Raw genomic sequence first — 22,369 nt, 5'->3', positions numbered from 1 at the left:
TTTAACTAAAAGGAAACGTTCAGATCGCTTAAAACAGACGCGATAGCTGATTGGAACGAGTGATGTTCGACGGCGGCATCCATCTTTGTAATGTAGGCTACAAAATCTGCTTCAAAATCCCAGCGCTGTCGTCATCGTGTAAAGCCCGCCCCAACGTTTCTGATTGGTGCCGCGATTTCGACGGATTGGAAATGGGCTTGAATGAGCTCTTTGCCAGACTAACTTTCAAAGAAAATCTAAATTTGTCGGACGTTGTCTGGGTTTTCCCAGGCTAGGAGTTTCCCTTTCAGACGCAAAATTTATGGGAAGAGAGAGTAACATTTAATTTTTACAGCTTTAATTTAGGTTTTATTTGTTTTATTTAGTTTAGTTTTACAGAGTCTATTGCAATAATTAGTGTTCTTCTTCTTCTTCCTAGAAACAAACTTCTGGTGCGACACGCCGAGTCGAACGATACCCAATTAGCCCATGTCAGCCATTTTGTGTATTAGCCATTTTGAATTTTGTCGTAAAATGCTATATTTTACAAACGGATTGGCGTATCGTTGCGAAACCTGGTATTTGTCTTCAGCACCGTGGCCTGAAGGTTCTCAAAAAGCTTAGAGACAAAAAATTATAATAAAATTTCCAAAAATGCTAATAGCTTTTGATTAAATTAGCCTATTTAAATGAAACAGTCCATGGTTCATGCCAAGAACATAGATACCAATTTTGTCATATTCGGCCAAACTTCCTGTCCGCCATGTTGATTTTCTTTCAAAAACTACTTTTTCAACCTCCTCCTAGACCATTTGTCAGATTTTCACCAAATTCGAGTCAGATCATCTTCAGACTATGCCAGCAAAAAGTTATGAATTTCGTGTTGATAGACAAATCTGTTTTTTGTATTCGATTCAAATTCGATGAAATGAAGCCAAAACGACTCTGAGGCTGAATCTCTGCAATACTTTGTCATATTGACACCAAACTTTGCATGTGTCATTGTCACCTCACTCTGACCACAACACATCAGTGTGTTCACAGCGCCACCTATTGATCAAAAGTGACAAACCACTAAATCATATTACTAGTGATTGTATTTTATAATTTTTCAGCCATTTTGCCTGAAATCATCTTAATCTGTCTTAAATTGCTCATTGTTGCAGTTGGTCTGACGCTCCCAGCTCTGTTGGCATGAATTATCATGCCTTCTTTGTGTCTTATTCTTTATATCAGGGTCAGTGTTTCTGAACTTCCTGAAACCTCCATTGTAGTCTTGAGTTTCTTCCGGGAACGAACACGTCACAATATTCCTCATTTAAATAATTAATATGCAGGATAAAGGGGCGGAGCCTGGTTGAGTTAGTTAGTAGTGTGTTGAAACTCGAGGTAAGGGGAGGGACATTTCCCAAACACACTCTAAGCGCTTGACCAATCACAACACACTGATCCAGCCGACCAATCAGAGCACAGTGTGCTTTTTCAGAAGGAGGGGCTTCACAGAGACAGGAACTAAACAGAGCGTTACTGACAGACTGGGGAGAGAGGAGCTGCAACTATGGAGAATATGGGAAAAATAATGTGTTTTATGAACATTCAAGCATGAAAACATATTCTAGTAGAGCCCAAAATTAAGTGCGTAATATGGCCTCTTAAAGAGAAACACCTGAGATAAAGATGGTACTGTAATAAAACAGAGAGCATAAGAGCCTACAACACAAACAATGTATCATTTTCAGTAGAGGTCCTCGGAATCCCCCATAAGCACCTACTCCAATGCTGTCGCCATGGCTACAGTCTCGGCCAATCGTGTCGCAGCCAGCTGTGAGGTCATCAGTCCCTCCATGCAACCACACAGGGTGTCAAATGAGTTTGCTCACAATGATGCCATCTGCACTGTGTGTGTGTGTGTGTGTGTGTGTGAGCTCATTTGCACTAGTTTCATTATACGGTGACTGTCCTTATCTGTCCCGGCTGAAGGGTGTGTGTGATTTTTTTTGTCTGTGTTTTGTATTAAGTTTAACCCAGGGTTGATTTCTGCAGCTGACCCGTCGGCAGGGGTGTAATCGCGTTAACAAACACACACATCCACACAATCACACACAAGCTCAGTTACTAAACCTACCCAGACAGCATTTACGCATTCGTTTAGTGTTTAAGATGCTGCCTATAAAGATCACTAAGTCACATATCAGTTGTGATGCTCATTCGGATTTGGCTAGAAAATCATACATGCACAAACTTTTATTTTTTAAATGTGTGAATCAATGTGTATATTTATAACCCTTTGACATTATATATAAACTCATATCAATCTTAATGTGTGTTTTTAGTGCATGGATGTCCCGGGTCAATGATCAGTGCCATATGATCTGACTGTTTGCTTCTGTGTCTCACACACATTTACACTTACAGATGCATGTGAGATTTCCACATCAACAATTATCAGTCTTTTAAAAATATGCCTCTAGTTGTCATGGTTACTGGGGAAACTGGCAGCGCAGACAGAGAAAAATAATGAGTCATTTGTGTGCGGGTGTTCATTTAATTGGCAATTTGTATCTACTTTGTATCGAAACTATTTAATTTGCTCAAATGTATCAGTCAGTGTACGTTTCAGGAAGGCTTCACATAGCTGAACTGAATGTTTCAACATGACGCTGCCAAAACACACACGCGCACACACACACTCCCAGAAGGACAGACGCACACACACACACCCGTAGCGTACGCACACACACTGTCTGTTTGTACGCACAAAGAGACGCGCACACACACACACACACACACACACACACACACACACACACACATACTCACACACACACACACACATACTCACACACAGACACTCACTCACACACACATGCATACACACACACACAGACATAATCACACACAGACACTCACTCACACACAGACGTGCATGTACACACACACATACACACACTCACAGACGCGCACACACACACACACGCTCACTCACTTACAAACACACGAACACACACACAATCACACACTCTCTTTCACACACACTCACACACACACTCACACATACACACTAACAAACTCACACACACATGCACACTCACTCACTCAATCACAATCTCACACACACATACACACACTCACAAATACACACTCTCACTCACACATACGTACACACTTATAGAAGCACACACACTCACAGACGCACACACACATACACTCACATGTACACACACACACACACTCATGATGACTGACAGCAGAAGATGCATGTGATCCTCCTCATGATTCCTCACACTGATGTTGTTGTTCTCTCTCCTCAGTGACGGGTGGGCGGACCGGTATGATGTCACTGACGGGTACGTGCGCGAGGCCGCCGGCGGGATCACGATTAAACTGCAGTCCGCAGACGTCAAGTGGTTTGACGATTACTACCTGAAACTACGTCCCGACAATAACCCACGAAATCCCTGGTTCCCCGAGTTCTGGCAGCACCGGTTCCACTGCCGGCTGAAAGGACACCCGCAGGACAACAACAAATACAACAGAACCTGCGGCAGTAAGTCCACTCAACTCAACTCAACTCAACTCTACTCAATTCACATTTATCTGTATAGCGCTTTTCACAATACACAGAATTTCAAAGCAGCTTTACAGAAAAAGCAAGAGTCCACATTACAATTTAGAGTGATCTGATATCAGAGGTAACTGTCTAAGTTATGTATTTCAGAAATGTACATATACAAAATCACAGTTAGCTACAAATTTATTAATTTAAACAATATTAATTTAAGGCAGAAACAATGAGCTTGAAGTAATGAATACTTGTTTGAGTGAATGCTATGATTAAGTGACTACAATATTAAAACAACTACGTGAGTGTGTGTGTGTGTGTGTGTGTTAGTTTTTGATTGATTGTGTGTGTGTGTGTGTGTGTGTGTGTGTGTGTGTGTGTGTGTGTGTGTGTGTGTGTGTGTGTGTGTGTGTGTGTGTGTGTGTGTGTGTGTGTGTGTGTGTGTGTGTGTGTGTGTGTGTGTGTGTGTGTACGATGACGTCTAGATGGGACAGAGAAAAGCCGTAACCTTTACGAGTAACAATAGTCTAAGAACACAGACAGGAACGAATGATTATGTTCTTTCATCCAGACTTCCTCTTCAGATATCACATCTTCCATTAGTCTCGCTGTCTTTATCCAGGCTCCTGCTTGAGTTCAAAGAAACTTGAAAATCTTGGTCCCATTTAAGAAAAAAAGAAGAAAAGAACAACCACAACTTCCCTCTGAAACCTGAATCAAAACTGCTAGGATATAAACCAACAGGAGCAAAAGTTAGGAGAGAAATTATGTTTTTAATGTCAGTTCAAAGCCTCATTTTTCAATCAGAGCGTGCTGAGGGGATCAAACAGTTTTGAATGAAATTAATTTGCCGTGAAAACAAGACTTTCAACTGCAATACATAATCACAAACAGACTAAAGCCCAAAGTATGCTTCAGTTTCGACAAGCGCGTTTAGCCTTTCAAAGTACACTATACTTCATTTGCTAGCAGACAGTCGACACACAGGCTGGAAAGCTTCATCTTTGTTCGGTGTGACAAGATAAAAATGTCTTTGTACTCTTGTCAAGTAGTTTAACAGTCATTGAACATGCATTTTTGTTTTATGGAACAAAGCAGGTTTGATATTGATAGTAGTAAAAGTATCTGTTTTTTTCATATTTCAGTTTCTTTCACTCTAAAAAATGCTGGGTTGTTTTAACCCAATTTTGGGTCAAATACGGATAAACCAAAACGTTGGGTTAAAAATGTAATACAAAATTTAACCCAACGGCTGGGTTTGTCCATATTTGACCCAAAGTTGGGTTCAAAACAACCAAGCATTTTTTAGTGTGTTCGTTTTGAAACAACGGGTCATTGTTAATGCAACAAAATGCATGTAAAAACTGAGCGTAAAGAGTAGAAAAATCATGCTGAATGCGCTAAAGGTCGACCGATTAATCGGTTTTGCTGATTAATCGACACCGATAATCGATTGCTGGAACAAAGTACAGTATATTTTCATGGGTCAGTGCTGTTTTTCAACTTTTGTAACAAAGTTCAGCACTATTTTGTGTTATGTTTGTTTCCATTCGGTATCTATTTTAAAAACTATCGGTTGATTAATCGGTTTTGCTGATTAATCGACACCGATAACCATTTGCTGGAACAAAGTACAGTATATTTTCATGGGTCAGTGCTGTTTTTCAACTTTTGTAACAAAGTTCAGCACTATTTTATGTTATGTTTGTTTTCATTCGGTATCTATTTTAAAAACTATCGGTTGATTAATCGTTATCGGCCAGCGTGAGCCCACCTGGTTATAGTCATCGGTAAATCCACTATCGGTCGACTCTAGTATGCGCATGCTGTCCTGCTGGTGAAACTGATGTGATGTTCGCTGTGTGCCTACTCTAGTATACGTTTAAAAACTGAAGTACACTTTTAGCTTTAGGCCTTTAGTTTTATTCCTAGTCTTTTTCTTCGAGTAGTCCAACTGCTTCTTATATCGTCTACTTTAATTTTGAATACTAAACTTTTAACACATTTTTTACCTTTTATTGCTATTTTTATTTCTTATGCATTTGGTATGATTATTTGTTTTAATCCTTTTTATTTAAAGGACGTTGAATTACCATTGTGTATGAAATGTGCTATATAAATAAACTTGCCTTGCCTCTCATCTCACGAAATACCGGTGTAAACAAAGTGAAGTGTGTTTTGTGATTCGATTGGTAGTAAGAGTCCCGAAACAAGACTAAAGCACTGTATACTCACCTATATTATGGGTAATTTGGGGTATTATATTATGCTGCGTGACGTCTTTTTATTGTTCCTTTGCGCATGCGTGTCAGTTCAGGACCATTATCTGTTCACACTGGAATCTGATATTGGCCTCCTTCCCTTTACCTCTGTACAGATAATTGTTGTCGGGATAACTCCGGTTCGCGTGGCTACGCCGAAGCGATACAATTCTGTATTATAAATTTTAAGGCCAGCCAGACAAGTAGTTTGTTGAGGGTTGTTTTTTTAGGGAAGGACTACATGCCTGCGCACATATATTCAAACGCGCATACCTATAGAATGAACTCTTAAAGTAACACTATGTAGTTTTTCAACCTTCATGATATATTTCCAAGACCCTTGTGATGGTACATCGACTTACAATAGGTTAAATGACACGTCTGCCATAGCCTGACGTGGTCTGTATCGCTTTTCCTAGCACTATGTAACTTCGGGTTTCGGGTAGTAACCGGAGCACAAAAAGAACTACAAAACTCAACTGCTTTACGGCATACGTCACTTCCCCCACCACTCCCTCAAATTGTCTGTGGCCATTGTTGATTCCAAAGCCGGTGCTGGATAAACAGTGAGCGTGCGCGTGCGACAGTAGGCTGCGGTAGGCTAAATTATTTACGACAGCGGTAATGGACAATTCCGCTTCCAACCTGTAGGGCGACCGCAGAGGAAAAGTTCCTTGGTGTTGCTTTAATACGCATGTGCGCGCCATCAGCGTTCTCACAGGTTCGTGTTTTTAAAGTTTGCGTAGAGTGAACTTAAAGGGATAGTTCACTTTGCAATAAATTTTTGATATGTTTTAGCTTACCTCACGAACCGATTAATTTTTGGTATGTTTTAGCTTACCTCAAGGGCATCCAAGATGTAGGTGTCTTTGTTTCCGCAGTAGTTTCAATTTTGATATTTTTAGGTCAAACCGTTCTTGTCTGTCAGTCATATAATGCAGGTCTATGGTCACCACCTCAAAGAGCATGCACAGAGAAGTCCAAATTAAACATGATTTAATGACTCGTAAATGTAAGTACACATTGATGGCCTAAGACACGAAACGAGCGGTTTGTGTGAGAAAACGAACAGTATTTATATCGTTTTTACCTCTTGTAAAGCGCAGACCGAAGCGCCCGCGCCCTCAGATCACTTGGACGTGGCTGTGGTTACAAGAGGTAAAAACGATATAAATACTGTTCGTTTTCTCACACAAACCGCTCGTTTCGTGTCTCAGGCCATCAATGTGTACTTACATTTACGAGTCATTAAATCATGTTTAATTTGGACTTCTCTGTGCATGCTCTTTGAGGTGGTGACCATAGACCTGCATTATATGACTGACAGACAAGAACGGTTTGACCTAAAAATATCAAAATTGAAACTACTGCGGAAACAAAGACACCTACATCTTGGATGCCCTTGAGGTAAGCTAAAACATATCAAAAATTTATTTCAAAGTGAACTATCCCTTTAAGAGTTTTCTGTTAAAACGGTGTCATACTAGCGGCCCCTAAGTTAATAACTAATGATCGTTGCGACGGAAGTGAATCAATTAAAACTAACTTTAACTGGACAATAACTTTATTCTAGAGATGCCATAAAGCCAAAACCATCTCTGTTACTGTAATTTCCTATTATCACTGTAAAGCCGCTTTGGAACAATCTTCATTGTTAAAAGCGCTATATATAAATGAAGATGACTTGACTTGACTTTAAAACAACAATGTGAACAGCTATACAAAAAAGAACAAAGGCTCGCAGTGTGAACGTAGCCTTAGACAGCATGCAACGCATTAGCAGGACCTAAAACGCTTGAACTGTACATCTCTGAGCCCGATAAACACACCCTCTGAGATGGAAATATGGGTCTCTCCACTGCATGAAATCAGTTTCACAGAACATTAGCAAATTAGCACAGTTCATCATTTGACCGGCCTACAGGGTACGAGCAGGAAAAGACGAGTTATCTGTCATTAACCCCAATCTCTTCCTCTCCCAGAGCGCGATTCTCTGCGGCAGCAATACGCTCAGGACACCAAGATGGGCTTCGTGATCAACGCCATCTACAGCATGGCCCACGGCCTTCACAACATGCAGAAATCCTTGTGTCCCGGTGTGGTGGGACTGTGCGATGCCATGAGGCCCATCGACGGCGCCAAGCTCCTCGAGTTCCTCATGAAGACCAACTTCACCGGAGTGACCGGGGAACACATTTACTTCGACGAGAATGGAGATTCGCCAGGGAGGTAGGAGCTTCCGTTCATTCATCCACGACCAAACCAATCAGCCAATCCAACAATTAATCAAGCGATAAATAAGATAATCAATCCATCAAGCCGACAGTTCGTCAATGAGTGGATCAATGCATCAGTCGTTTTGATGAATTCACCCTTCATCTTCATTCCGTTCCACTAAATCAATCGTGCTTTTGTGTGTTTGACGGCTCATAGTTACGTGATCATGAACTTCAAGAAGATGGGGAAGGATTATTTCGACTACACAAACGTGGGCAGCTGGGACATCAGCGGTCTGCAGATCAATGACGACGAGATCTGGCCCAACAGAGAGGACATCATCAGATCAGTGTGCAGTGAACCCTGCGATAAAGGTCAAATCAAGGTCAGGAAACAGTCACACTCGCAATGTTTCATTCCCTGTAATCATGTATTTAGCAATCACATTATGCATGTGGACATGTACTGGAGTGAGAAGTAAAACTCAACTGGTTTTACATTGAAAATCAAGTTGCGAGTCAGCAAAAAAACATAAATCAAATTTAAAATCAAACATTGAAATTGAGAGGTTGATACTATACGTTACTGGATAGGCCAAACCACACGACTTGGGTCTTTATAATTTGAGTGCTTTCTTAAATGAATTTTGCTGGTTTCATGCTTTCTGTTTCTAATAATTCCCTGCATAAAACACATCAAGGCTCAAACCACATTTATAGTTGCATGTGAGCCACGTCACTCCTCTGCTCATCTCTCTGCACTGGCTACCACTCGCTGCTCGCATCAAGTTCAAGGCTTTGACGCTTGCTTACAGATTGACCACAGGTTCAGCTCCCTCCTACCTCCACTCACTACTACAAGTCTACATCCCTACCAGAAGCCTACGATCGGTCAATGAGCGACGGCTCGTGGTACCATCACAGCGGGGCACAAAATCACTATCCAGAACATTCTCATTCACGGTTCCATGCTGGTGGAATGATCTCCCCACCCTCATCCGGAATGCAGAATCCCTGACAACATTCAAAAGACAACTGAAAACTCATCTCTTCCGGGAGCACTTAACTTAAAAAAAAAAAAAAAAAAAAAAAAAAAATCCTTTCCTCTAAATCCTCGCTTGCCTGCCTTATGCTACTCCGAGCTATGGCTGAACTTTGTATTTTGAGCACTTCTTGCGTTGCTTTTGCCTCTTCACGATGACTCGCTTGGTTTAGTCCTCAGTTGTAAGTCGCTTTGGATAAAAGCGTCTGCTAAATGACTAAATGTAAATGTAAATGTATTTAATGTCTGGATGTGGCATGATTGATTAACCTTTTGTAGTTTTACTCATTGTTTTTAGAAGGAGATCCTTACATTTGGAAACCCCAAAAATGTCAACATTAATGTAATCTTAATAATAATGATATAAAAGGAGCTTTTGTTTACTTATTGCAAAAACTTTTACAATAAAAAATGTTTGGTTTTGTATCTTCACCACTTGAAGTCCTGAAGTAAAAAAAAGTTGAGAACGACTTTTGTTGTTGTTTTTTATGTCAATAAAAATGCGTTAAAGGAACACTCCACCGTTTTTTGAAATTGGGGTTATTCACTGTCTCCCCTACATTTAGATAGGTGGGCAAATGCATTTTTGTCTCAGTGCATGCATTGTTTGCTAAGCTATTACTAAGCTAAGCTAGCGCCACCGCTAGCTTAGCTTAGCATAATGAATGGAATCCTATGTTGCCAGGTCGTGAGTACAAATAGCAATGCAGATTAAGACTAGGTGATTTCCTAGGCATAGATTGATTTGGGACTATATGAGGGGGAAGCACAGGCGAAGCACTGCTACTTGGGCGCAGAGATATCACGCAACACCTGAAATAAAGCTTGCCACAAAGAACTGGCGAAAGTAATGACTATGCATGAAACATTTGAATTGTTGATAAATTGATAAAGTTTATAACCCCAATTTAAAAAAACGGTGGAGTGTTCCTTTAAAACATACTATAAAAATAAATGCAATTATATTTACTATATAAATATTTACTATAAAAATTTTTTTTCAAATGTTTTAAATAATATTCATTTAAAATAATGAATCAAATAATAAATTTTGATGTAATCTTTTAATTAATATTATACAATACATTTAAAATATATGTAAATATTTTAGAAATAAATATTTTATACTAAATAAACATACTATAAAAGTAAATATATTTATACTTAAATATTTAATTTTCTAAAATATTATAAGTATAATATTATAAATGCTGTATTTAATATATTAATTAAAATATGTATATTTAATACGTTAACAAATATATATATATATATATATATATATATATATAGTTTTCAAATGTTTTAAATTAATATTGATTAAAATAATGAAGGAATGACTGAATATTAATTTAATATTTTTATTTAATATCATCCAATACATTTAAAATATATGCAAATATTGTATAGTACATAAACATACTATAAAAGTAAATATAATATTTATATTTACTACATACTTATTTAATTTAGTAAAATATCATTATATTATTATTAAATTCTGTATTTAATATATTAATTAAAATATGTATATGTAATATATATTAATATTCATAATGTATATATATATATATATATATTATTAATATATGTATATATATATATATATATATATATATATATTTTTTTTTATTAATATATATATATATATATACATATATATATAAAATATACATATTTTATTTAATATATAAAAAATATTCTATACACAACTTATCCATTTTCCATGGCCTGAAATATCACAGCTGCGAAGCTTAAAATGACTTACTATTATCATCCGGTGGATCATAAAATGGCAAAATGAAAAAATTGATTAGTTTTGCTATCCTAAATTTGACTATTTTTTTAAGTTTTTCCCCCCGGACTGCAACCTTTCAGGGTCACGACCCGCCGGCTGAGAAGCGCTGCTTTACCACCTGATGAGATTATGACAGCAGGTCACGTGATTTTCTCCCTCGTCTGCAGGTGATCCGTAAAGGAGAGGTCAGCTGCTGTTGGACATGCACCCCCTGTAAGGAGAACGAGTTTGTGTCGGACGAGTACACGTGTCGCGCTTGTGAGCTGGGATCTTGGCCCACCAATGACCTCACCGGTGAGTCGACAAACACATAAACCCGCTGGAAGGATCCGATTGATGACAATTCTCACCCCAATTCTCATGAACTGCTCGTGCTCTTGCCTGTTGAGGGTTCAATAACACGTTTATCCGCCTCTATTCAGTTTAGCAAATCTAATTCTGTAAAGTGCTCAAGCCCCGGACGCACACGGACGGACACTCCACACAAATCTAACATTTCATGGAGTGTCGTTTGGGATCCCAAATCACCACCACGACTTATTTGCCAAATGCATGTTTGCATCTCTCTTACATTGCCTATAATAGAAAGAGGAAAAAAGAAAGAGAGATATTTGTGCCAAATGCATTTCAGTAAATCATTTCAGGAGAAAACAAATACACACAGTCATTGAGCTAAAAGGTTAACGGCATCAAAATCGTCTGAGTTGAACTTATCAAATCTGTCTCCCTGTGATCAGCCCACACACTTTTTTACTATCTATTTATACCATTAGATAGAATGAGATGAATCATATAGCAAATATAACCAAGTACTGTACATTTTTACACTTTTTTTTAATTAATGTATGCCAGTGCCACACCCTCCTCCATGATATTAGGGCATTGTGGGTAAGGTGGTTTCAATACATTGCTATGTATAGTAGTTTTGGCATGTCATGAATCCACAATGATTATAGAAAGTCAATATATACTATACAGTTGTCTGGCAATGGAAAAGTGCCATTCTTAAAGGTATAACATATTTATTTGAACAAATCTTAAAAATATTTGCATATTATATTTTATCTAATATAATTTATGAAATTATACTTATATTTTAGAAAATACAAATATTAAATTTTTATTGTAAATATTTATATAATAAATATAAATATTATATTTACTTATGTACTAAAATTATTATTTGTTTTCTAAAATATTTCATCAACTAGAAATTGCTCATTTTAAGTGCAGTCTGTATAAAAAGATTTTTAAAAAATCAAGAATCAAGTATAATATTGTATATTATAGTATATAAATTAAAGGATCAGATATTTTTTAACATTTTTGTTTTTATAGTAAATATTTATATAATAAATATATGTTACTGTATGTTGAAATAACAATAAATATATATGTTACTCTATGTTGAATGAGCAATTTCTAGTTGATAAAATATTTTAGAAAATACAAATATTAATTTTTTATTAAAAATATTTATATAATAAATATAAATATTCTATTTACTTATCTACTAAAATTATTATTTGCTTTCTAAAATATTTCATCAACTAGAAATTGCTCATTGTAAGTGCAGTCTGTATACAAATATTTTTAAAAAATCAAGAATCAAGTATAATATTGTATATTTTATTATTATATAAATTAAAGGATCAGAGATATTTTAAACATTTTTGTTTTTATAGTAAATATTTCTACAATAAATATATATGTTGAATTTTATAGTATGTTTATTATTTACTATAAAATCTTTAATATATATTTTCTAAAACATTTCATCAACCAAAAAATGTTATTAGTTCCTCTAAAAATGAAAATTCTCTAAAAATGAAATTTACTCACCCTCAAGGTCTAATAAAAACCTATACGAGTTTCTTCTGCTGAACACGAAAGAATATTTCAATCTTGAAGAGTGTCAGTAATCAGTTGATGGACCCCATTGACTTTCAAAGTAAGGAAAATGAACAGTTTGGTTACCCATATTCTTCAAGATAGAAATTCATACAGATTAGGAACAACTTGAGAGTGAGTAAATGATAACATAATTTGTATATTTGGGGTGAACTATCCCTTCAAGTGCAATATTATAATGATTTTTTTTTTATTCGTATCCAATTATCTTGCAAGCGCCACTAATTGTCTTTCTCTTGACTTGTTTCAGGATGTGACCCAATCCCAGTGGAGTTTCTGAGATGGGGCGACCCTGAGCCCATCGCAGCCGTGGTCTTCTCCTGCTTGGGTCTGATGGCCACGTTCTTCGTCACCTCCATCTTCATCATCTATCGCGACACTCCCGTGGTGAAGTCGTCCAGTCGTGAGCTGTGTTACATCATTCTGGCGGGGATCTGTCTGGGATACCTCTGCACCTTCTGTCTCATCGCGAAGCCTCACGTGATCTACTGCTACTTGCAGCGGCTGGGCATCGGCCTATCGCCCGCCATGAGCTACTCGGCCCTCGTCACCAAGACCAATCGCATCGCTCGGATTCTGGCCGGCAGCAAAAAGAAAATCTGCACCAAGAAACCTCGTTTCATGAGCGCGTGCGCCCAGCTAGTGATCGCCTTCCTTCTCATCCTCCTGCAGTTGGGCATTATCGTGGCGCTTTTCGTGATGGAGCCTCCCGACGTCGTCCATGCTTATCCCTCGATCCGCGAGGTCAACCTCATCTGCAATACCACTAACTTAGGTGTGGTGGCGCCATTGGGCTACAACGGCCTTCTCATCATGAGCTGCACCTTCTACGCCTTCAAGACGCGCAACGTCCCGGCCAATTTTAACGAAGCGAAGTACATCGCCTTCACCATGTACACCACCTGCATCATCTGGCTGGCCTTCGTACCCATTTACTTCGGCTCCAACTACAAGACCATCACCATGTGCTTCTCCGTCAGTCTGAGCGCCACCGTGGCTTTGTGTTGCATGTTTGCCCCAAAGGTTTACATCATCCTCGCTAAGCCGGAGAGGAACGTCCGCAGCGCGTTCACTACGTCGACGGTTGTGCGAATGCACGTGGGAGACGGGAAATCCTCATCCGCGGCCAGCCGGTCCAGCAGCCTGGTCAACCTATGGAAGAGACGAGGCTCGTCGGGAGAGACGCTCAGGTGTGTGTTCAATTGTGCAGCAATTAAATACTAGATTTGCATTTCGTAAAGAAATACGTTCATACTACCCAGTAAGCAATTTTGCGTTTAAAAGACGTCTAATAGCCGTCCAAGCACAGCCTAGACGTCTAGGCTAAAACAAGGCAAAATTTGGGCTGTCAGTGAAAGTTTTATACACGTCTAACCATAGCCCAAGAATAGACTAGTCATCAATTAGATAACAAAAAAATGTAGGGGTGTAACAATATATCGTGTCACTATATATCGCAATACAAAAATGCAACAATGTGTATCGTGGGTAGTGACCATATGTATTGTGTATAGTTCACCCAAAGTAAAAATTACTGTGGAAAAAAAAAAAAAAGTTTTCAGAGTTTAAGTGTCAGTGCTTCATTAAACTACTATATACAGGTCCTTCTCAAAAAATTAGCATATTGTGATAAAGTTCATTATTTTCCATAATGTAATGATACAAACTAAACTTTCATATATTTTAGATTCATTGCACACCAACTGAAATATTTCAGGTCTTTTATTGTTTTAATATTGATGATTTTGGCATACAGCTCATGAAAACCCAAAATTCCTGTCTCAAAAAATTAGCATATCATGAAAAGGGTCTCTAAACAAGCTATTAACCTCATCATCTGAATCAACTAATTAACTCTAAACACCTGCAAAAGATTCCTGAGGCTTTTAAAAACTCCCAGCCTGTTTCATTACTCAAAACCGCAATCATGGGTAAGACTGCCGACCTGACTGCTGTCCAGAAGGCCATCATTGACACCCTCAAGCAAGAGGGTAAGACAGAAAGAAATTTCTGAACAAATAAGCTGTTCCCAGAGTGCTGTATCAAGGCACCTCAGTGGGAAGTCTGTGGGAAGGAAAAAGTGTGGCAAAAAACGCTGCACAACGAGAAGAGGTGACCGGACCCTGAGGAAGATTGTGGAGAAGGACCGATTCCAGACCTTGGGGAAGCAGTGGACTGAGTCTGGAGTAGAAACATCCAGAGCCACCGTGCACAGGCGTGTGCAGGAAATGGGCTACAGGTGCCGCATTCCCCAGGTCAAGCCACTTTTGAACCAGAAACAGCGGCAGAAGCGCCTGACCTGGGCTACAGAGAAGCAGCACTGGACTGTTGCTCAGTTTTGCATGTCATTCGGAAATCAAGGTGCCAGAGTCTGGAGGAAGACTGGGGAGAAGGAAATGCCAAAATGCCTGAAGTCCAGTGTCAAGTACCCACAGTCAGTGATGGTCTGGGGTGCCATGTCAGCTGCTGGTGTTGGTGCACTGTGTTTTATCAAGGGCAGGGTCAATGCAGCTAGCTATCAGGAGATTTTGGAGCACTTCATGCTTCCATCTGCTGAAAAGCTTTATGGAGATGAAGATTTCATTTTTCAGCACGACCTGGCACCTGCTCACAGTGCCAAAACCACTGGTAAATGGTTTACTGACCATGGTATTACTGTGCTCAATTGGCCTGCCAACTCTCCTGACCTGAACCCCATAGAGAATCTGTGGGATATTGTGAAGAGAAAGTTGAGAGACGCAAGACCCAACACTCTGGATGAGCTTAAGGCCGCTATCGAAGCATCCTGGGCCTCCATAACACCTCAGCAGTGCCACAGGCTGATTGCCTCCATGCCACGCCACATTGAAGCAGTCATTTCTGCAAAAGGATTCCCGACCAAGTATTGACTATTGAGTGCATAACTGAACATAATTATTTGAAGGTTGACTTTTTTTTTTTGTATTAAAAACACTTATTTTATTGGTCGGATGAAATATGCTAATTTTTTTAGACAGGAATTTTGGGTTTTCATGAGCTGTATGCCAAAATCATCAGTATTAAAACAATAAAAGACCTGAAATATTTCAGTTGGTGTGCAATGAATCTAAAATATATGAAAGTTTAATTTTTATCATTACATTATGGAAAATAATGAACTTTATCACTATATGCTAATTTTTTGAGAAGGACCTGTATAATGTTGGATATAATGTATAATAATGCAATTGGGGATATTTGTGGGTCCTGGTGATGCTAAATGTCTTATGTTACCAGTAAAAAGTGGCCTACATTATTTTAAATATATCTACTCAGTGACAGGGTGCATATTCGTGTAAAATAATTCAGTGTTTTCAGCTTCAGAATCATGAATATTTATATTCTGGTGTCACTATTGTCCTGTGTTTTCTGCACTAAGTCCAATCCTATTCATTTACACCCACAATGTAGCACCACATTTAGCATTTTAATCAACAGTACATTTTTTGTTAGCCTTTTATCATGTGTCTTGGAGTATCGCAATAATATCGTATCGTGAGTTCAGTATCGTGATATGTATCGTATTGTGACATGAGGGTATCGTTACACCCTTAAAGAAATTAAATGAGTGAAGAAATGAAACCAAACACCTTGTAATCCCTATTTACTTTGCTTACATGATGAAATATCATACATCTCGCAAGTTATTTTGGCAAAAACGACATGTAACCAAATTCAAGGTTATTTTGGCTAGAAGTGGCCACTCATAGCTGGACTCTATCGGGTTTATAGTTAACCTAGATGGTGAAATGACGGCTATTGCTTGCTGGGTAGCAAGAAAAGAGTAGTGTTCAAATTTCAGGTTTTATGCATTGGTTCTGTGAAAATGAAGTTGCCCTGCTGTTGTAATGACACTCAGTGCACATCTTGTTTGTGTGGTAATGATAGGGCTGTTAAGTTATTGACATCCATAAAAAGAGAGTGATTACCTTAGACAACCTGTGATTATAGAAATTAATGTATTAAAGGTGTAGTTAGAGATTTCTGGTAAACGCTGTTGATATTTGAGATCACCCAAACTAACAAACCCCTATCTTGATGTCTCCGCCCCCACATCCGTGTACACGTAGGGCTTGACATTAAAGGGTTAGTTCACCCAAAAATGTAAATTCTGTCAGTAATTGCTCACCCTCATGTTGTTCCAACCCCGTAAGACTTTCGTTCATCTTCGGAACACAAATTAAGATATTTTTGATTAAATCTGAGAGCTGGATCACTCCTCCATAGGCTTCTAAGGGATCGAAATTGGCCGGCCCAAAAGTTATGAAAGACATCGTTACAATAGTCCGAGTGACTACAGTGGCTCAACCTTAAGTTTATCAAGCGACGAGAATACTTTTTGTGCGTAAAAAACAAACAAAAATAACGACTTTATTCAACTATTCATGTCCTTCTCTGTGGGCCATGATATTTCACGTAGTAAAACTACGCAAAGCTTCTAGGTTGTACATCCCTTTCATCCCAAAAAAAAAGAAAAAATTCATGAACAGCTCCCTACATTACACAACAGTCAAAATAACTAATGCATTACAAATGTGACAAAATCACTAAAATGCGAACAAAAAGAAAAAACATTCATTTATAAGTGTGTTAGTTCTGTCAAACGACAATCCAGCGATTAATCGCATTAATGTCATAGTTTACTCACGATTAATCGCAATTAATCGCACATTTTTATCTATTCTAAATGTCTCTTGATTTCTTTTTGTCCCATTATTTTTTCTCATTTTAATGCTCTTATCAACATGGAAAAGTGGATCGGCTTGCTTTGTGCAAATGTTTTTTTATTGAAAACAACATTGGCATATACTGTGTTCAATTTCACACTAACATTCTCACTTGGAGCAAATAATCTCTCAAACAATGTAACACTGACCATCAATAAAAGAGAACTACTAATATTTTAATAAGAGAAAGAAATACTGACGAGGTCCTGATATTGACGAGGGGGCGGAGAATTCGCATCAGCTGTGTGTGTGTGTGTGTGTGTGTGTGTGTGCTTGGCCATCATCAAGTGGTATTTCAGACTGGACGTGCTGCGATGATAATAGCTCAGTTTACAACGACAAAACACACAGATCACTTTGGTCTTGTCAATGGAACCATTTGGCAACTTTTTAAAAGTAAACTTTCCATTCAGAATCTCATTGGCATCCATTTCGGCGTCTCGCGCTCGTCATCCACTCAAAACGTAACATTAACCACCTATTTGGCCGGCTCGCAAGCCCAAACAAGTGTGTGCGGCGTGCCTGTTGTTTTTTTTCTGTCTAGCTAGATCCGCTTGCGCTTTGGTCGACGAAGCAACAAAACGTCCTCGCGTTTTGCCGCGTCCTGTTGCAAAAGCATGTCAAAAAAACTACAAAGTTTGCTAGGCCGTGTAATGGCGCGATAAAAAAATTGACGCCGTTAAAATGGGTTTGCGTTACCCCGTTAATAATGCGTTTAACTGACAGCCCTAGTTATCTCACTTTTCAGACACACTTTGGAAGCTGATGCTTGAAACGGGTTGGTGGAGGAGGTTTAGACATTCCAGGTTTATAATAATAATAATAATGCATATGAACAAACTAAAAAAAAAGATGTATATTCAAGCAAAAGACATATCTTAGTTCTGTGAAACAGCAAAACCAACGTTACTCGCGTATCGAGAAGAAATAAAGCAAACTCGCCGTCTATTTTCAGGCCTTCCCACTCCTTTAGGTCTCTCCAGCGCTGGAAAGCTTCTCCGATATTCACGCGGGTTATGATTGATCGTAACCCTTCTTTTTAAAGTTATATTCCCCTGGCCTTTTCCTCTTTTGTATTTTCTCATCTCTCTCTTTCAATAGTCGTTCTGCTAATGTCTGTCCTGTGCACTGAGCATCATAAGTGAATACGCCCCTTACTGCTGATTGGCTACAAGTGTGTTTTGGTGCTCGGTTCTGAGCCCCTTTTCAACAGCGTTTTTCAAAGCGCTTACTTCACCTGAATGTGTGTCTGCTCACACTGCCTGATAGTAGAGTTGTCAAAAAGTATTGACTTCGGTACCAAGTCGGTACTGAAATTAAAAAGTGGGACGATACCAGCATTTCCCTCTAGCATGTTGAACGTATTCTTAAACACCTGTGATTGGCCATTGTGTTCAACCGCTCAACATATATGTCTCTGATTGGCTACAATGATCAACAATGACATCTTTGACACGCTTCACTGAGCGCTTACACGGATACACACAGGAGCGTTTGAAAGCAGGCGTCTATCAGCGGATCCGTCTATCAGCCGATATATTAGGGGTCCGCTGATAGACGGCGCTTTCAAAAGCTCCCGTGTGTATCTGTGTAAGCGCTCGATGAAGACCGTCAAAGACAACATGTTTTTGAAGCGTCAACACAATAGCCAATCAGAAACATATATGTTGAGCGTGTCAACACAATGGCCAATAAGAGGTGTTTAAGAATCCATTCAACAGCGCTCAAAATGCTAGAGGGAAATGCTGGTATTGTCACATTTTTTACATTTCAGTACTGAGTTGATACCGAAGTCTGTACTTTTGACAACACTACCTGATAGTTTACCACATAATCTCTGTGTTCAGATATACTACATGCATAGATAGATAGATAGATAGATAGATAGATAGATAGATAGATAGATAGATAGATAGATAGATAGACAGACAGACAGACAGACAGACAGACAGACAGACAGACAAACAGACAGACAGACAGACAGACAGACAGACAGACAGACAGACAGATAGATAGATAGATAGACAGACAGACAGACAGACAGACAGACAGACAGACAGACAGACAGATAGATAGATAGATAGATAGATAGATAGACAGACAGACAGACAGAAAGAGGGATAGATAGATAGATAGATAGATAGATAGATAGATAGATAGATAGATAGACAGACAGACAGACAGACATACAGACAGACAGACAGACAGACAGACAGACAGACAGACAGACAGACAGACAGACAGATAGATAGATAGATAGATAGACAGACAGACAGACAGACAGACAGACAGACAGACAGACAGACAGACAGACAGACAGACAGACAGACAGACAGACAGATAGATAGATAGATAGATAGATAGATAGATAGATAGATAGATAGATAGATAGACAGACAGACAGACAGACAGACAGATAGACAGACAGACAGACAGAAAGAGGGATAGATAGATAGATAGATAGATAGATAGATAGATAGATAGATAGATAGATAGATAGATAGATAGATAGACAGATAGATAGACAGACAGATAGACAGACAGACAGACAGACAGACAGACAGACAGACAGACAGACAGACAGACAGATAGATAGATAGATAGATAGATAGATAGATAGATAGATAGATAGATAGATAGATAGATAGATAGATAGATAGATAGATAGATAGATAGTTTTTTGCAACCATTTTTAACAGTAAATATTATTTTAATTGTTGTTTCAGCTCTAATGGGAAGTCTGTGACTTGGGCCCAGAATGAGTGCAGTTCCAAAGGCAGCCACCTGTGGCAGCGTCTCTCCTTCCACATCAAGAAGCGCGAAAGCAATCAGACGGCCGTGATCAAACCTTTCTCCAAAACGTCTGAGGGACGCTACTGCGGAGGCAGCGACATCAACACCGACAACAGTAACAACAAGATGCTCTACGAGGTCACCGAAGCGGAGGAGCGCTACCCCATCAGCTACCGCCCCCAGACCCCCTCGCCAATCAGCACCGTGACCCAGAGAGCGAGTATTTCTTTAGCGCAAAGCAACGACGCCCAGGTCATGAGCGTCTCCACGTACATGTGTCAGCCTCAGCATCGCGGTAACGTTTCGTGCGGCGGAAGTGCGTCGCAGGGCTCGCTAATGGAGCAGATTAGCTGCGTGGTGAACCGTTTCACCGCTAACATCAGCGAGCTGAACAGCATGATGCTCACCAGTTCTCCTCCGGGAAGCACCGCGGTTCTATCCACCAGCGCTTCTGCTCACGCTCACGCACAGGAACCCTGCTGTCCTCCGGCCTACCGCCTGTCCCGAGAGATTTCCATGCCGTCCACCATGACGACCTATGCCGAAATACAGCCCCTCCCACCGGTGGAGCCAAACGTGGGTCGCCCCGCACCCTCCTGCCATCTTTCCGGTTCATCGCGGCTCAAAACGTCACCAACGACCAGTGGGAAGGAGCTTAAAGTGGGCGTGTCCTCGGTTATGGAGTCGCCGTCCAATCAGCTTGAGCTTGAGGAACTGCTAGCGCTGACTCCGCCCTCCCCCTTCAGGGACTCCGTCGGGTCGGGAAGCGCCTCGCCAAGTTCTCCCGCTTCGGATGCCGAAATGTCCGCACTTCCGCTTGTCCCGAAATACGATTGCCTGGTGCTCCGACACTACAGCCAGAGTTCGTCTTCATTATGAGGACCAGCATGGCGGACAACAGAATGAAGAATGGAGCGCCAAATGGCGTTAATAATGGACACGGCTTGAGTGTGTGTGTTTACATGTTCTCACCTTCAGACCAATGCAAAACCGGGCTCCGCCGCCCCTCCAGAGAAATATCTCCAACATCAGACCTGCTGTAGTTTCTCAGTCGTTCGTCTAGTTTGGCGTTCCATTGGTCTGTTTTGGTAGTGGCCTTAAACAAACATGGCTTTCATCTAATTAGTGCTGTTTCTATGACTACGATATGTTGGTGTCCCCCTCAAAAGGATGTTGGCGGACGAACACACAGGGAGATTCACATGCGTCACGGGGATGTTCCCATACACGGACATTACGAGCCTTTTTTTGCTACTTTCATCATCAAACAATGAGATTATTAAGGGCTGGAAAAAGACACGGCAGCAAAGGGAAAAGCCTGTTTAATTACATATTGCTTCGCTCGTACACGACTGCTGGTACACTGTAATAATTAAAGAGTCCGAGGTGACGTCCCCCGATGCTTTCCAAGATTCAAACGCAATCTTTGAACAAAGTGCTTTGTTTGATGTACCACAGGACGGTGTGAGAGAGCAAACAGACCGATATTCAGACACATCATCATTGTCCATGATTTTCTCTTCTCCTTTTTCTCTCCCTCTTCTCTTAATTCTTCTATTTTTGTCCCCCATTTTTCTACCTGCCTTTTTCAGGAACAGAGCATATTTGGGTGAATCTAATGAAACCTGTCCAGATTATATTTCACCCCAAAATTCTGCTTCTAGAAAATTATAGGATCATAGGTGGTCATTTTTGAAAATAATGTCACAATGCAATGATTTTAGGCTTAATGATTAACAGGCTTAATTGCTTTTGGCTAAAATATATTTATTAATGGAGTGTCTATTTACACGCCTTGTTGGCAGAGGCTATTTACACTAACTCTGCCCACTGACGTCTGATTGGGGCAGACAAAACTACGGAAGATGCTGGATTGTCAATTGTAGCAATAGTAAAGGGGTAAGACGGATTAAAGAAAGTTCGAACCCGAGTTCGAATCTCCCTTTTCCCATCTCATATTAGATCGGAAAGGCATTTATTTTCAATAAAAATGTAGAAAATATTCAAAAAGTGGAAATAAAGTGTCTAACGTGTGTTTAATAATAAAGTGTTTATCAGTTTG

At 39.5% G+C, this 22,369-nt stretch overlaps 1 protein-coding gene across 1 annotated transcript in view; it reads left to right on the top strand.

Annotated features, from left to right (window-relative positions):
• grm5b (glutamate receptor, metabotropic 5b) overlaps positions 1-21,224 on the top strand; it is a gene marked incomplete at its 5' end in the record, with an annotated part of 49,684 nt that extends 28,460 nt beyond the window's left edge. The window contains 6 exons of the mRNA XM_056238632.1: positions 3,291-3,526; positions 7,785-8,031; positions 8,236-8,404; positions 11,026-11,152; positions 13,020-13,959; positions 20,241-21,224. Of these exons, the coding sequence (XP_056094607.1) occupies positions 3,291-3,526; positions 7,785-8,031; positions 8,236-8,404; positions 11,026-11,152; positions 13,020-13,959; positions 20,241-21,186 (2,665 nt within the window). The remainder of the gene's footprint in view (positions 1-3,290; positions 3,527-7,784; positions 8,032-8,235; positions 8,405-11,025; positions 11,153-13,019; positions 13,960-20,240) is intronic.
• Positions 21,225-22,369: the final 1,145 nt, after the last annotated feature.

This window comes from Rhinichthys klamathensis, unplaced genomic scaffold (genome assembly GCF_029890125.1).
Source record: "Rhinichthys klamathensis goyatoka isolate OS25496 unplaced genomic scaffold, OSU_Roscu_1.1 h1tg000527l_1, whole genome shotgun sequence".
Taxonomy (NCBI): Eukaryota; Metazoa; Chordata; class Actinopteri; order Cypriniformes; family Leuciscidae; genus Rhinichthys; species Rhinichthys klamathensis.
Note: the sequence above shows the minus strand (reverse complement) of the source record. Positions and strands in the feature narration are given on the sequence as shown.